The 18266-nt window shown below is 45.8% G+C and overlaps 1 protein-coding gene across 1 annotated transcript in view; it reads left to right on the plus strand.

Annotated features, from left to right (window-relative positions):
- The window catches only part of LOC143782822 (mast cell protease 1A-like), a 76289-nt gene that overhangs the window by 5763 nt on the left and 52260 nt on the right, over window positions 1-18266 (plus strand). Inside the window, exon 2 of the mRNA XM_077270708.1 lies at window positions 13083-13230. Coding sequence (XP_077126823.1) covers window positions 13083-13230 — 148 coding nt within the window. The remainder of the gene's footprint in view (window positions 1-13082; window positions 13231-18266) is intronic.

Here is an 18266-nt window from a genome sequence, read left to right on the forward strand (position 1 = left end):
TGGGTGTGCCACCTCTCTCCCTTTCATTCAGTGGGCCATAGAAAGCCTATTTTTTTTTTTTTTAATATTATTTGGTTTCTAATTCTCCCTGAAAAAAAAAAAAAAACCTAAAAAAACAGTGGGAGAGTAATATTGCCCTTTCAGCTTGTGTGCCAGTCTTGACTCCTGGTTGTGCCACCTCTCTCTCTCTAATTGTGGGCCATAGAAAGCCTTTTTTTTTTTTTTTTAATATTATTTGGTTTCTAAAGTCTCCCTGAGAAAAAAAAATAAATAAATTAGGTGGGAGATTAATATTGACATTAGTGCTTGAGTGACAGTCCTGCGTGTGTGTCATCTCTGTGATTTTGTGCCACAGAAAACAGAGTGTGTAACATTGTGCCTGATTTTCCTTGTGGTCTCACCAACCTGTTAAGGGATATTGAAATCATACTGAAGTTATAGCTCACCGTGTAAGTTGTTTGATAGCAACAAATAAAGTTACTTTGGTTAAGATTTTAAAACAATGAGGAAGTCTGGTGCAAGAGGTCGTCGTGGGCGTTCATTGTCAGCTGGTAATGATGGTAGTGGTAGTGGAGCATCAGGTGGTCGTGGGGATAAAAATATTCCACCTAAGTCTGGAGCTGTGGAGCCAGTTTCGTCGTCAGGCTACACAAGGCCTCGAACGCTCTCTTTTCTGGGAGTAGGAAAACCGCTTTTAAAGGCGGAGCAGCAACAGCAAGTTTTGGCTTACATTGCAGACTCAGCCTCTAGCTCTTTTGCCTCCTCTTCCGAAACTGGTAAATGTAAAAGCAGCGCGTCGCTTGTGGATGTTCACGGTCAGGGACAAGTCGCTTCCTTGTCCTCCTCAGCAAAAACTACAACAAGAGAGAAGGATGCAGCAGGCGACACAACGGGTCACTCCATGGAGCTCTTTACACATACCGTCCCTGGCTTAGAAAGTGAAACATTTAACAGGCCATGCCCATTACAAGTATATTCTGACATGGAGTGCACTGATGCACAGCCACAGCCAGAGTACTATGCTGCTCCTTTGACTCAGACCACCACATTGCCCTCTCAGGGTACAGATCCACAATCAGACCCTGATGAGACTATGTTGCCCCGCCACGAACGCTATACCACCGACCGACACAGTGACACAGACGAAGTTGCACACGAGCTCGAAGAGGAGGTAATAGATGACCCAGTTATTGACCCCGATTGGCAGCCATTGGGGGAACAGGGTGCAGGCGGCAGTAGTTCAGAAGCGGAGGTGGAGGAGGGGCCGCAGCAGGCATCAACATCGCAACAGGTTCCATCTGCCGGGCCCGTATCTGGACCAAAACGCGTGTCAAAGCCAAAACCTGTTGGAGCACAGCGTTGCCATCCGGTTAAAGCTCAGTCTGCAATCCCTGAAAAGGGATCAGAGTCTAGGAAGAGTGCAGTCTGGCATTTTTTTAAACAACATCCAACTGATCAGCGCAAAGTCATCTGTCAAAAATGTTCAACTAGCTTAAGCAGAGGTCAGAATCTGAAAAGTCTAAATACTAGTTGCATGCATAGACACTTAACCACCATGCATTCTCAAGCCTGGACTAACTACCAAACGTCCCTCAAGGTTGTAGCACCCTCGGCCAATGAAGCTAGTCAGCAACGCAACATCCCTTCCGTCACTGTAAGGCCACCATTTTCCGCACCACCGGCAGTATCTGTGCAGGTTTCTTTGCCAGCCAAAAGCAGTCAGGGTCAGGGAATCACCAGTTTTGTAGGAGGAAATATTGCATGTAGGGCACCGGCGGAAACAATACCGTCTCCAACCGTCTCTCAGTCTGCCATGTCCACCGGCACACCCGAAAGTTCCACGATCTACAGCTCTCCAGTCCAGCTCACCCTACATGAGACTCTGGTTAGAAAAAGGAAGTACTTATCCTCGCATCCGCGTACACAGGGTTTTAACGCCCACATAGCTAGACTAATCTCGTTAGAGATGATGCCCTACCGGTTAGTTGAAAGCGAAGCTTTCAAAGCCCTGATGGAGTACGCTGAACCACGATACGAGCTACCCAGTCGACACTTTTTTTCCAGAAAAGCCATCCCAGCCCTGCACCAGCATGTTAAACAGCGCATCGTCCATGCACTCAGGCAATCTGTGAGTACAAAGGTGCACCTGACTACAGATGCATGGACCAGTAGGCATGGCCAGGGACGTTATGTGTCCATCACGGCACACTGGGTGAATGTGGTGGATGCAGGGTCCACAGGCGACATCAATTTAGGGACAGTTGTGCCTAGCCCACGGTCTAGGAAACAGTTGGCTGTAGGCGTTCGCACCCCCTCCTCCTCCTCCTCGTCCTCCTGCAGAAGCTACAGCTCTTCCACAGAACGCAGTCGGCCAACCACTCCATCGGCAGATGACACTGTTGCACACCAGTTGTCCCATTATGGGCCAGCTACTGCCAAGCGTCAGCAGGCTGTATTGGCTATGAAGTGTTTGGGCGACAACAGACACACCGCGGAAGTTCTGTCCGAGTTCTTGCAACAAGAAACGCAGTCGTGGCTGGGCACAGTAGATCTTGAGGCAGGCAAGGTAGTGAGTGATAACGGAAGGAATTTCATGGCTGCCATCTCCCTTTCCCAACTGAAACACATTCCTTGCCTGGCTCACACCTTAAACCTGGTGGTGCAGTGCTTATTGAAAACTTATCCTGGGTTCTCCGACCTGCTCCTCAAAGTGCGTGCACTTTGCTCACATATCCGACGTTCGCCTGTACACGCCAGCCGTATGCAGACCTATCAGCGGTCTTTGAACCTTCCCCAGCATCGCCTAATCATAGACGTTGCAACAAGGTGGAACTCAACACTGCACATGCTTCAGAGACTGTGCGAACAGAGGCGTGCTGTTATTTATTTGTGGGAGGATACACGGGCAGGCAGTAGGATGGCAGACATGGAGTTGTCAGGTGTGCAGTGGTCGAAGATACAAGACATGTGTCAAGTCCTTCAGTGTTTTGAGGAATGCACACGGCTGGTTAGTGCAGACAACGCCGTAATAAGCATGAGCATCCCCCTAATGCGTCTGCTGATGCAAAGTTTGACGCACATAAAGGAGCAGGCGTCTGCACCAGAGGAAGAGGGAAGCCTTGATGACAGTCAGCCATTGTCTGGTCAGGGCAGTGTACAGGACGAGGTAGCGGGCGAAGAGGAGGTGGAGGACGAGGAGGATGATGGGGATGAGTATATTTTTAATGCGGAAACTTTCACGGGGGCACAGGAAATTGGTTGCGTGTCACGGCCGGGTTCTGGTTTTTTGAGGGACACAAGTGACGTAGATTTGCCTGCAACTGCCCCTCAACCAATCACAACCGGAGATTTGACAAGTGGAACTTTGGCCCACATGGCGGATTATGCCTTACGTATCCTACAAAGGGACACACGCATTACGAAAATGATGAACGATGACGATTACTGGTTGGCCTGCCTCCTTGATCCACGCTATAAAGGCAAATTGCAAAATGTTATGCCACATGAGAACTTGGAACTAATATTAGCAACCAAACAATCAACTCTTGTTGACCGTTTGCTTCAGGCATTCCCAGCACACAGCGCACGTGATCGTTCTCACACGAGCTCCAGGGGGCAGCAGACTAGGAGTGTTAGGGGTGCACACATCAGAAGTGGCGTTGGACAGAGGGGTTTTCTGACCAGGTTGTGGAGTGATTTTGCTATGACCGCAGACAGGACAGGTACTGCTGCATCAATTGAAAGTGACAGGAGACAACATTTGTCCAGTATGGTTACTAACTATTTTTCATCCCTTATCGATGTTCTCCCTCAACCGTCATTCCCATTTGATTACTGGGCCTCCAAATTAGACACCTGGCCAGAATTGGCAGAATATGCATTGCAGGAGCTTGCTTGCCCGGCAGCAAGTGTCCTATCAGAAAGAGTATTCAGTGCTGCAGGGTCAATATTAACCGAAAAAAGGACTCGTCTGGCTACCCAAAATGTTGACGATCTAACATTCATTAAAATGAACCACAACTGGATTTCAAAATCTTTTGCCCCACCTTGCCCGGCCGACACCTAGCTTTCCTATGAAAAGCTCTTGCCTGTGAATTACTTTTCTAATGTCTAATTTGCTGCTGCAGATTGTACAGCATACGACATGTTTACACCTCCCTAAATGGCCAAACTCCCCACACGGGGCCGTGGTATCGCGACTTGGCGCAAGCACCCGTGAGACTGCTGTTTGTCTGAAGAGGTGGGTGTGCTCGCTTTTGGTTGACGGCATTGCTACTGGGTCCCTCATAGTACAATGTAGTGTCTCTGGCGGTGGTGGTGCGCACCCAACGTCAGACACACCGTTGTAACATGAGTGGCCCTGGGGCGGTCCCGCCGGCCTCAAGAGAGTTCCCCCCTACCCCAGCTCAAACTGGGCTGTACTACGTGCAAAATTATGTCGCACAGCTCCACCAATCTTTAGTCTATTCGCTGACATCATTCAATGTCTGGCACTGACAATACAAATTTGTAGACATCTATGATGCAACTTAAAGTAGTCTGTGTCTGTGTCCTATATTGGCACCATTAAATAGTTACTGCCAAATTACTATGTCAGAAACACAGCAGATGAGCCCACCCCTGTACCTAAGTATGCCATCTTTTTTTTTGTTTTGGTTGTTTTGCGAGACATTAACATCTATTTATATTTTGGGAGTACTGGGACAGACACTCCTTGCACTACTCCTCCACTCAGCACCAAGCTGCCTGCCCGTGTATCCATGTAACCGCTGTAAAACTGCCATGAGCCTATTGTTTGTTATTTTAGGCCTTTGATAGCCTGTCTGCGGTCCCTACTCCTCCACTGACCACCAAGCTGCCTGCCCGTGTATCCATGTAACCGCTGTAAAACTGCCATGAGCCTATTGTTTGTTATTTTAGGCCTTTGAAGCCTTTCTGCGCTCCCTCCTTCCACTAGTCCTCCACTGACCAGACCACTGCTGCCCGTGTACCCCTGGAACCAATTTTAAAGTGCCTACAGCCAGCCCATTTTATTGTGTTAGGCCTTCGAAGCCTGTCTGCGGTCCATACTTCCACTAGGCCTCCACTGACCAGACCACTGCTGCCCGTGTACCCCTGGAACCAATTTTAAAGTGCCTACAGCCAGCCCATTTTATTGTGTTAGGCCTTCGAAGCCTGTCTGCGGTCCCTCCTTCCACTAGGCCTCCACTGACCAGACCACTGCTGCCCGTGTACCCCTGGAACCAATTTTAAAGTGCCTACAGCCAGCCCATTTTATTGTGTTAGGCCTTCGAAGCCTGTCTGCGGTCCCTCCTTCCACTAGGCCTCCACTGACCAGACCACTGCTGCCCGTGTACCCCTGGAACCAATTTTAAAGTGCCTACAGCCAGCCCATTTTATTGTGTTAGGCCTTCGAAGCCTGTCTGCGGTCCATACTTCCACTAGGCCTCCACTGACCAGACCACTGCTGCCCGTGTACCCCTGGAACCAATTTTAAAGTGCCTACAGCCAGCCCATTTTATTGTGTTAGGCCTTCGAAGCCTGTCTGCGGTCCATACTTCCACTAGGCCTCCACTGACCAGACCACTGCTGCCCGTGTACCCCTGGAACCAATTTTAAAGTGCCTACAGCCAGCCCATTTTATTGTGTTAGGCCTTCGAAGCCTGTCTGCGGTCCATACTTCCACTAGTCCTCCACTGACCAGACCACTGCTGCCCGTGTACCCCTGGAACCAATTTTAAAGTGCCTACAGCCAGCCCATTTTATTGTGTTAGGCCTTCGAAGCCTGTCTGCGGTCCATACTTTAAATACTCCTCCACTCACCACCAAGCTGCCTGCCCGTGTATCCATGTAACCGCTGTAAAACTGCCATGAGCCTATTGTTTGTTATGTTAGGCCTTTGATAGCCTGTCTGCGGTCCTTACTTTAAATACTCCTCCACTCACCACCTAGCTGCCTGTGTATCCATGTAACCGATGTAAAACTGCCATGACTGCCTACTGTTTGTTATTTTAGGCCTTTGATAGCCTGTCTGCGGCCCCTACTTGCAATACTCCTCCACTGACCACAATGCTGCCTGGAGTGCCTGCCTGTGTATCCATGTAACCGATGTAAAACTGCCATGACTGCCTACTGTTTGTTATTTTAGGCCTTTGATAGCCTGTCTGCGGCCCCTACTTGCAATACTCCTCCACTGAGCACAATGCTGCCTGGAGTGCCTGCCTGTGTATCCATGTAACCGATGTAAAACTGCCATGACTGCCTACTGTTTGTTATTTTAGGCCTTTGATAGCCTGTCTGCAGCCCCTACTTGCAATACTCCTCCACTGACCACACCAATGCTGCCCGTGTACCCCTGGAACCTATTTAAAAGTTCATAGAGCCTAGTTATATATTTTATTTACTATTAATAAGGCCATGATGGACTACGCTGTACCACGCTACAAGCTAACCAGTCGACACTTCTTTTGCGAGAAAAGCCATCCCAACCCTCCACCAGCATGTAGAAGACCGCATTGTCCATGCACTCTGGCAATCTGTGAGTACAAAGGTGCACCTGACAACAGACGCATGGACCTGTAGGCATGGCCACGGAAGATTACGTGTCCATTACGGCGCAATGGGTTAATGTGGTGGATGCATGGTCCACAGGGGACAGCCTACTAAGTCTGTCTGCAGTCCCTAATTCAAATTGTCCTCCACTGTCTAAATCGGAACTTCCACCTTCTGGCTTTCGGCCTATAGTATCAGAAATTAAACTGCATTTGGCCTTCAACTTTGGTTAGGGCCTACTAACGGCTTCTGCCCCTCCCTGGTGTTGTCCTCAACTAAATAAAGCTGAGCTTCAACCTTCCGGCTCTCATTAAGTGGTTTTTAAAAAAAAAAAATTGGTGGTTAGGGCCTACTAACGGCTTCTGCCCCTCCCTGGTGTTGTCCTCAACTAAATAAAGCTGAGCTTCAACCTTCCGGCTCTCATTATGTGGTTTAAAAAAAAAAAATGGTGGTTAGGGCCTACTAACGGCTTCTGCCCCTCCCTGGTGTTGTCCTCAACTAAATAAAGCTGAGCTTCAACCTTCCGGCTCTCATTAAGTGGTTTTAAAAAAAAAATGGTGGTTAGGGCCTACTAACGGCTTCTGCCCCTCCCTGGTGTTGTCCTCAACTAAATAAAGCTGAGCTTCAACCTTCCGGCTCTCATTAAGTGGTTTTTAAAAAAAAATGGTGGTTAGGGCCTACTAACGGCTTCTGCCCCTCCCTGGTGTTGTCCTCAACTAAATAAAGCTGAGCTTCAACCTTCCGGCTCTCATTAAGTGGTTTTAAAAAAAAAAAAATTGGTGGTTAGGGCCTACTAACGGCTTCTGCCCCTCCCTGGTGTTGTCCTCAACTAAATAAAGCTGAGCTTCAACCTTCCGGCTCTCATTATGTGGTTTAAAAAAAAAAAATGGTGGTTAGGGCCTACTAACGGCTTCTGCCCCTCCCTGGTGTTGTCCTCAACTAAATAAAGCTGAGCTTCAACCTTCCGGCTCTCATTAAGTGGTTTTAAAAAAAAAATGGTGGTTAGGGCCTACTAACGGCTTCTGCCCCTCCCTGGTGTTGTCCTCAACTAAATAAAGCTGAGCTTCAACCTTCCGGCTCTCATTATGTGGTTTTAAAAAAAAAAAAAATGGTGGTTAGGGCCTACTAACGGCTTCTGCCCCTCCCTGGTGTTGTCCTCAACTAAATAAAGCTGAGCTTCAACCTTCCGGCTCTCATTAAGTGGTTTTAAAAAAAAAATGGTGGTTAGGGCCTACTAACGGCTTCTGCCCCTCCCTGGTGTTGTCCTCAACTAAATAAAGCTGAGCTTCAACCTTCCGGCTCTCATTATGTGGTTTTAAAAAAAAAATGGTGGTTAGGGCCTACTAACGGCTTCTGCCCCTCCCTGGTGTTGTCCTCAACTAAATAAAGCTGAGCTTCAACCTTCCGGCTCTCATTAAGTGGTTTTAAAAAAAAAAAAAATGGTGGTTAGGGCCTACTAACGGCTTCTGCCCCTCCCTGGTGTTGCCCTCAACTAAATAAAGCTGAGCTTCAACCTTCTGCTCCAAATTACCATTTTAAAAAATGCAATAGGCTTTTCCGGCCTACTAAAGGTGTCTGCCCCTCCCTGGTGTTGTCCTCAACTGAACAAAGCTGAGCTTCCACATTCTGGCTTTCGCCCTATACTATCAGATATTAAACTGCATTTGGCCTACTAGTGTGGTTAGGCCCTTGAAACAGTGTCTGCTGCTCTTGGGTTTGCTACTCCACTGAACAAAGCAATGCCGCCTGTTTAGTCCTGTTACCAATTTTGAACTGCATGTAGCCTACTTTATTCTTTGGCCCTATATCTGTTTCCTCCTCATCCTGCCCATTGCCCAGCCACTGCTAAATGAGTCTGCTGGTACATTGACCTAGACCACTACATTCCCCTTGTACTCTACACAGCCAGAATCTGACCCTGCTGAAAGTAAGGTTCCCCTTCCCGCATGTTATACCACCTTACACAGGGACAAAGAGGAAGGTGCAGATGAAAGTGCAGGTTCCTTCATCAGGTGGGGGGGCATACTCGTTGGCGACGTCACTGGCACAGGGCCCCTCAGAGTACGCAAAAGTGTCGCTGCTGGTGGGAGGCGCCCCCGCCATGCAAACACACCGCCGTACTTTGAGGGGCCCTGTGCCAGTGGCAATGCGAACGAGTGGGCCCCCCCTGCTTGCTCAGGATCACAGCACTTGCAACTTTTAAATACTTACCTTTCCCTGCAACACCGCCGTGACGTAGTCCGCATTTCCTGGGCCCACGAAAAACTTGAGCCAGCCCTACTCCCCCCACAACTTTCCCCCAATTCCTTATGCCCAACTATTATTATACAGTTAATTAAGATTGGCAAGCTTCAGAAACAAGAATGGATGTTTTTGGCATTAAAATGGGCACTGTAGGTGTTTTCCTGGCCTCCACTCACTGCCGACTATGCTTCCCCATTGACTTGCATTGGGTTTCGTGTTTCGGTCGATCCCCGACTTTTAGCGATAATCGGCCGACTGCACTCGACTCGACTCTGGACAAAATCGGGTTTCCCAAAACCCTACTCGATCTTAAAAAAATGAAAGTCGCTCAACCCTAGTCATTACTTTACAGGCTTGGTCATTAAGAGGGTAAAGAAGTATATATTTCTTGTACATTTCATTTATACTACCTGTACCTCCATCAACCTTTTCTCTATCCTAAACCACCAGAAATATTAGGTATTAATTATTAATCCTGCTGTCCTACAGAAATTTGAGTATTGGCCCATAAACACTCAAGATTGCTGTGGACAATGGATAACATCAAGTTAGATACTGGTTGTTATTCGTTAAAACACTCTAGAACAAACAGGTATTTTACAGGAATACAATTACTACCCATCCTAAAACCCAATGTAAAAATATCTCAAATGGTGCATGTAGGAAATTGGCAAAATAATTGCAGGGTATTTTGCACTCTCCACCAGGGCCGGACTGGGACTAAAATTCAGCCCTGGCATTTGAAGTTACACAGGCCCACTTGTCACATGGTGACTGTATAATACCTTTGTACACTTTTGTAGGCAGGGCCGGTTTTAGGCAAAGTGGGGCCCTAGGCAAAGTTTAAAATGGGTCCCCAAATGCTAACATATTGCACATCACACAGAAGCCTTTCTGTTGTATTTACGTGCGCTGAGTTCAGGCCGCTAAACAAGTTTGATCGACAATACTGAAGTTGTTCAACGCTTGTTTCCCGGCCTCTTTCCACCAGCTGAGGAATAATGATGAGACAGAACGATCACTAATAGATCACTAACAGATCACCATACAGTATCATGTTTTCAGCAGCACATCTACAGTTTACACTGGCAATGTGCTGCTGACAACAAGGCTTTTAGTTCCAGCAAAAACAATCCGAATATGCAGCATTTTACTTGTTTAGTAAAATACACCCCATAGTCCTCCATATATTATAATGTGCTCCATAGTCCTCCATATAGTATAATACACTCCCTATAGTCCTCCATATATTAAAATACACTGCTCAGTCCTCCACATAGTATAATACACTCCTCATAGTCCTCCATATAGCATAATACAATCCTCATAGTCCTCCATATAGCATAATACAATCCTCATAGTGCTCCATATAGTATAATGCACCGCCACAGTCATCCATGTAGTACAATTCACTTCCCATAGTATAATGCACCCCATAGTTCTTCATATAGTATAACGTATTCCCCATAGTCCTCGATACAGTATAATGCAGCCCACATATAGTATAATGCAGCCACCCCAGAGTATAATGCAGCCACCCCAGAGTATAATGCAGCCACCCCACAGAGTATAATGCAGCCACCCCAGAGTATGTAACCCCCATAGAATATAATACAGCCCACCTCCCCATAATATATAATGTAGCCCCCCATAGAATATAATGCAGCCCCCCATAGTATATAACGCAGCCTCCCCCATAGAATATAATATACCCCCACAATAGTATATAACACAGCCACATAGTACATAACATGGCCTCCCCCATAGAATATAATATACTCCCCATAGTATATAGCAAAGCCCGCATATTATATAGCACAAACCGCATAGTATACAGCACAGCCTGCATACTATAGCACAGCTCGCGTAGTAGATCACACAGCAGTATTCAGCACAGACCACACAGTAGTATACAGCACAGACCACACAGTAGTATACAGCACAGCCCACGTAGAAGTATACAGCACAGTCCACACAGTAGTATACAGCACAGCCCACAGAGTAATATATACAGCACAGCCCACAAAGTAATATATACAGCACAGCCCACAAAGTAATATATACAGCACAGCCCATAGAGAACTATATACAGCACAGCCCACAGAGAACTATATACAGCACAGCCCACAGAGAACTATATAAAGCACAGCCCAGAGTACTATATACAGCACAGCCCAGAGTACTATATAAAGCACAGCCCAGAGAGTACTATATACAGCACAGCCCAGAGAGTACTATATACAGCACAGCCCAGAGAGTACTATATACAGCACAGCCCACAGAGTACTATACACAGCACAGCCCACAGAGTACTATACACAGCACAGCCCACAGAGTACTATATACAGCACAGCCCAGAGTACTATATACAGCACAGCCCACAGAGTACTATATACAGCACAGCCCACAGAGTACTATATACAGCACAGCCCACAGAGTACTATATACAGCACAGCCCACAGAGTACTATATACAGCACAGCCCACAGAGTACTATATACAGCACAGCCCACAGAGAACTATATACAGCACACAGTAGTATACAGCACAGAGCACAGCCCACAGAGAACTATATACAGCCCACAGTAGTATACAGCACAGAGCACAGCCCACAGAGAACTATATACAGCCCACAGTAGTATACAGCACAGAGCACAGCCCACAGAGAACTATATACAGCACAGAGCACAGCCCACAGAGAACTATATACAGCCCACAGTAGCATACAGCACAGAGCACAGCCCACAGAGAGCTATATACAGCCCACAGCAGTATACAGCACAGAGCACAGCCCACAGAGAGCTATATATAGCACAGGGCACACAGTAGTATACAGCACAGAGCACAGCCCACAGAGTACTATATACAGCCCACAGCAGTATACAGCACAGAGCACAGCCCACAGAGTACTATATACAGCCCACAGCAGTATACAGCACAGAGCACAGCCCACAGAGTACTATATACAGCCCACAGTAGTATACAGCACAGAGCACAGCCCAGAGAACTATATATAGCACACAGTAGTATACAGCACAGAGCACAGCCCACAGAGTACTATATATAGCACAGAGCACACAGTAGTATACAGCACAGAGCACAGCCCAGAGAACTATATACAGCCCACAGTAGTATACAGCACAGAGCACAGCCCACAGAGAGCTATATACAGCCCACAGCAGTATACAGCACAGAGCACAGCCCACAGAGAGCTATATATAGCACAGAGCACACAGTAGTATACAGCACAGAGCACAGCCCACAGAGTACTATATACAGCCCACAGTGGTATACAGCACAGAGGACAGCCCACAGAGAACTATATACAGCCCACAGTAGTATACAGCACAGAGCACAGCCCACAGAGAACTATATACAGCCCACAGCAGTATACAGCACAGAGCACAGCCCACAGAGAGCTATATATAGCACAGAGCACACAGTAGTATACAGCACAGAGCACAGCCCACAGAGTACTATATACAGCCCACAGTGGTATACAGCACAGAGCACAGCCCACAGAGAACTATATACAGCCCACAGCAGTATACAGCACAGAGCACAGCCCAGAGAACTATATACAGCCCACAGCAGTATACAGCACAGAGCACAGCCCACAGATAACTATATACAGCCCACAGCAGTATACAGCACAGAGCACAGCCCAGAGAACTATATACAGCCCACAGCAGTATACAGCACAGAGCACAGCCCACAGAGAACTATATACAGCCCACAGTAGTATACAGCACAGAGCACAGCCCACAGAGAACTATATACAGCCCACATCTCTTCTCTTCCTCCCCTCACCTCCTCCGAGAATGGCCCCACAGTCCAGAAAAAAAAAAAACTCTCCTCACCTCTCCTCGTGCCCAGCGTTGCTTCCTGGTTCCTGCTCCTGTCTCAGCAGCTGCAGTCTGCCCGGGACACAGCAGGTGCGCGATGATATGACATCATCGCGCACCCGCAGTGTCAGAGGCAGAGCGGGGAATGATGGGAGGGGAGCGTCTGCAGACGCTCTCTCCTCCATCATTGCATTCAACTGTACCGGCGTCTATACGCCGGTATAGTTGAATGCGACGGCGGGGGCGGCGGATTGAGCGGCCCACCACTGGCACCGGCCCTTCTGGCATTTGCCAGAAGTGCCCTATGGCCAGTCCGGCCCTGCTCTCCACCATTGGAAAAATAGTAGAAAATTGCATATGTTTCTTTTGCATAATGCTAAATTGTAATGTCTAAATTATATGATTACCAATTAATCTCAATTAAATGTTGTGTTTATTACAGAAAAAATGAATAATCGGATTATTGGGGGTAATGAAGCCATTCCACATTCAAGACCTTATATGGCATACTTAAAAATTGATGACTCATTTTGTGGTGGTTCTTTGATTGCCCCAGACTGGGTCTTATCTGCTGCCCATTGCAATGATGGGTAAGTTAATGCAACAACTCTTAAACATATGAACAATATAGAATTATGCAATACTTGTGTAAAGCTTGACTTGTTTTGCAGTTATAGAAAAGCTGTCATTAGTTTAGTTTATTTTTATGCTGGTATTTTCAGTCACTACTGCAAAGGCCACCGCCATGCTCATTAGATCAGGGATAGGATTCAATTTTTTAACAACAGGTTCCCGTTTGTGTTAGGAAGCGATATCCATTTAAAAAAAACACGCCCATTAAAAGACACACTCATTTTTTACTAGCCACGCCCATTTTCACACACATTTTCATTAACCACAAATACAAATAACGGTAACTAATAGTAAAGGAGCTTTACCTTTCTTACCCCACCGGTACCTTCATTTATAGTCTTATTGCCTCCTGTCTAGCACACATTGTCCCAGTCACTGTCAGCCATTTCTTAGTATGGTGGATAGTTTTAAAAGGTTTTCAACAAGTTTTGAAAATTAGTACCAAAGGAACCTGCTCAAATTGGAAAGGATGACCACCTGTCCATCTGTTACTTCAACTGTCTGCTGAAACTCATCTCTGGCCTCAGCAGCAAATATGTGCAAAATAATATCCCACCATGACCAGACTACATATTACCACCACATAATGACCAAACAATACCACATACATTGGATAAATATCACCACACTGTGACCAGAACACATATTTACACTCACATAGTGACCAAGTACTCTAATACTGATTATTAATAGAAAAGAAAAAAATTAATAAAACCACAATGCAAATAACACTAATATTACATAATTGCTATTATACACAAGAGCTCTGTATATAGTATACACTGTGTAGTGTACAGGTAATGCAGTGACTCACCAGTGATATTATACACAGGAGCTCTGTATATAGCCTATAATGTACAAGTAATATAGTGATCACCAGTGATACAATACACAGGAGCACTGTAAATAGCATATAATGTACAGGTAATATAGTGATTACCGGTGACATCATACACAGGAGCTCTGTATATAGTGTATAGTGTACAGGTAAGACAGTGATCACTAGTGACACTATACATAGGAGCTCTGTGTATGGTATCAGTGTACAGGTAATATAGGGATTACGACTGACATTATACACAGGAGCTCTTCATAAACTATATATTGTACAGTGTAAATGTACAAATAACACAGTTACTTACCAGTGCCATCTGTAGTTGAAGGGATTCTTCTTGCTTTTCTTCTTCAGCCAGTGTAGACCGCCATCACTTCTTCCAGCCAGGACTCGTCTCTACAGAAAATAACACACAGTCATCTATAGCTGATCACTTCTAAATCACATTCCCTACTTTTTACACAAATTCTACTCTTCACCAGATGAACAAAAAAAAGCAACAAAGTGCCACCCTGGACAGTAACAGGACCACCCATTGGAAACAGTATCCTTAAAAATAAAATACATCACAGCAGTAATAATATCCCTTAATTAGCCTCTATGGTCATAATGTCCTTTATCCTGGGCCCTTCCTGTAATAATGCTCTCCATTCTGGCACTTTCCTATAATACAGTCCTCCTTTATGGGCCCCTTCTTTAATGCCCCTCATCCTGGGCCCCTTAAGGTATCATTTTCCCCATCCTGGGACCCTATATCTTCCATCATGGTCCACATATGTTTCCCATCTGTCCCCCATCCTTGTCCCCATATGTTCTTCATCCTGGGCCCCATATGTCTCAATTCTAGCCCTATTTGTCTCCATCCTATCCCCATATGTCTCCATCCTGGCCCCATAAATCTCCATTCTGGTCCCCATTTGACTGTCCCCCATATTGCAGATTTTGAGTGAAAAAAAATAGTTTCTTCTTACCTGGTCACAGCCCAGCGGTGTCCTCTTCCTACTTGAAATGCGATGCGAATGGGCTGGAGCATGGCAGACATCATATGCTGTCGACGTCAGCTGCTGGCCTCTGATTGGCTGGCGGATGTTAACCATTGCAGTGCAGGAAGTGGCTGGCTCCGGGGATGCACATTCAGTTGAAATTGCGGGCCAGGGAACCTGATTGGGACGCTGCATCTTGCTGGTTCGAGAAGCCACCTGTTATTTTATTTTAACAAGCAGTTCCACCAAACCAGGGACAACCGCCTGAATCCCAACACTGCATTAGATGGCTGTTGACTAAACAATGGCCACCTCGCCGGCTCACTCATACACAAGAATGATTATTCAGCCAAGTTTTCATGTATTATCTATGAAAGAATCATTGCCAGACATGACTGGTGACAGCTTATATCTGGCAGTCAATTTGATCACTTACCCCAACACTAAATTGTCTGGTGCTACCATATACAGACTGTAGGGCAATCGTATCAATATTGGCAGATTTAGAAACATTAGTCTAATATGTATGGGAGGCTTAAGTTAGGCTTTATCAGTTAATTTAACACTGAGCAGGCATGTCTGATTTCTATAGAGTAGTTTAAAGAGGTGGTCCACTATAATGTATATTGTACACATCGATTTAAAACTGTCAAATAGGTATTTTTGCAAATACTTAATGTAGACATATTTGCCTCTTAGCGACACTTCCAGAGTCCGGAAGGTGACATGATATCAATAGCTGTAGCCGGGGATCACATGATTGGGACTGAGTGAGCAGCAATAGCCCCACTCAGAGGCAAAAATGTCAACATAAGGTGTTTGCAAATATACTTATTTGAAAGGTTTAAATTGATGCGCACAATATACATTGCAGTGAACCACCACTTTAACTTAGTAATTAATCTCAATTTACTGCCTTGTGAAAATGTTCAAAGAGGGCTGCTCTTAGTTACATATTTACATATAGTCATGGCCGAAATTGTTTTTCACCCTTAAAATTGATCCAGAAAAATAGATATTTCTTCCAGAAAATTAATGTAATTACTCATGTTTTGTTCTACATATGTTTATTTCCTTTGTGTGTATTGGAGCCACATAAAAGAAAGAGAAAACAAGGCAAATTGGACAAACTTTCACACAAGATCCCCAAAATGGTCAGGACAAAATTGTTTGCACATTTCCAAAATTGTGAGTAAACAACTTTTTTCAACTATGTGATGCTCATTCAAAGTCACTTGTAAGTAACATATGTGGGCAATATGAAAATCACACCTGAAACCAGATAAAAAGAGGAAAAGTTGACTCAATGTTTGCATTGTGTGTCAAACTAAGTATGGAGAACAGAAAGAACAGAAGATAATTGTCTGTGGAATTCAGAAACAAAATTGATGAAAAATATCAACAGTCTCAAGGTTATAAGTCCATATCCAGAGATTTTGATTTTCTCTTGTCCACGATGCGCAACATAATCAAGAAGTTTACAACTCATGTCACTGTAGCTAATCTCCCTGGACCTCGACAGCAGAGAAAAATTGATGAAAGGTTGCAACGCAGGATAGTCTGGAAGATGGATAAGCCCCAATCAAGTTCCGAAGAAATTCAAGCTGTCTTGCAGGCTCAGGGTGCATCAGTTTCAATGCAAACTATTCATCGACATTTGAATGAAATGAAACACTATGGCAGGAGACTTAGGAGGACCCCACTGCAGACATAGAGACATAAAAAAGCTAGACTGCAGTTTTTCAAAATGTATGTGAGTAAGCCAAAATGGAATGAGGCATACTAAAAAAAAATACAGTACCTACAGTCAAATATGGTGGAGTTTAAAAGTTGCTTTCGGGTTGTTTTGCTGCCTCTTGCAATGGGTGTCTTGGCCTTGTGCAAGACATCATGAAATCTGAAGATTATCATAGGATTTCAAGTCACATTGTAGTGCCCAGTGCCAGAATGCAGGGTTTGCGTTCTAAGTCATGGGTCTTCCAGCAGTGCAATGAGCCCAAACATATTTCATGAAGCAACCAAAGATGGATGGAAACAAAGCACTGGAGTGTTCTGAAGTGGCCAGCAATGAGTCTTGATCTAAATCTCATTGAACACATGTGGAGCGATCTTAAAATTGCTGTTTTGAGAAGGCACCTTACAAATATGTAAGACCTTGAGCAGATTGCATAACAGGAGTGGTCCAGAATGCCAGTTGAGAGGTTTAAGAAGCTTGTTGATGGTTATAGGAAGCAATTGATTGCAGTTTTTTATTCCAAAGGGTGTGCAACCAAATATTAAGCAGGGGGTGACAACAATTTTGGGGTCTTGTGTGAAATTATGTCCAATTTGCCTTTTTTGTCTGTTTTTTTGTGTTGTTCCAATACACACAAAGGAAGTAAACATGTTTATAACACAACATGTGTAATTGCAACAATTGTCTGGGAGAAATACTTAATTTTCCATTTCAAGGGAGCAACCAGCGTCGGACTGGCCCACCGGGAGATCGGAGAATCCTCCGGTGGGCCCGCCTCCCAGTGGGCCCTCCCCTTCACCAGCAACAGACTCCTGCCTCACTCATTAGTGCCTGCTCTGCCCTGTATTAGGATTGCGGCGCCTGCACCCAGCGGTGAGTTCGTTATTCCACACCCGGTGCCGGCCGTCTGCACTGCTCAGCAACAAGTGATGTGATGTGAGCGCTTTCTCATCATTTGCTGCTGCGGCTTTTACTGATCTTGTGGCACTCACCGCTCTATCAGCTGTGGCGTGCTGGATGAGATCAAATAGAAGCCGCAGCAGCAGGTGATGAGAAAGCGCTCACCTCACATCACTTGTTGCTGAGCAGTGCAGACGGCCGGCTCGGGGTGTGGAATAACACACCACGCACAGCACAGAGCCACAGGCTGTGAGACTGCACTGCACACAGCCTCTAGAGCGGAGTTGATTTTTTGAGGGCAATGGCATGATGTCACCGGAAGGGGCGGGGCCTCCATCAGACCAGTGATCTGAAAGCAGGAAGCAGCGTTGTTCTGAGGCTGCTGCCTGGAGAGGAATGAAATGAGAGGCTGCACCATGGAGCCCCGTGAGGAGAGGACCGAGAAGCTTCACAATGGACCCTTGCACCAATAGGAATGAAGACCCAGCATTCAGTGAGAGTGGTGAGAGGATGTATTTTGGAAAGGGTTGATGTAACTTG

The sequence above is a fragment of the Ranitomeya variabilis genome, chromosome 1 (genome assembly GCF_051348905.1).
Source record: "Ranitomeya variabilis isolate aRanVar5 chromosome 1, aRanVar5.hap1, whole genome shotgun sequence".
NCBI classification, from domain to species: Eukaryota; Metazoa; Chordata; class Amphibia; order Anura; family Dendrobatidae; genus Ranitomeya; species Ranitomeya variabilis.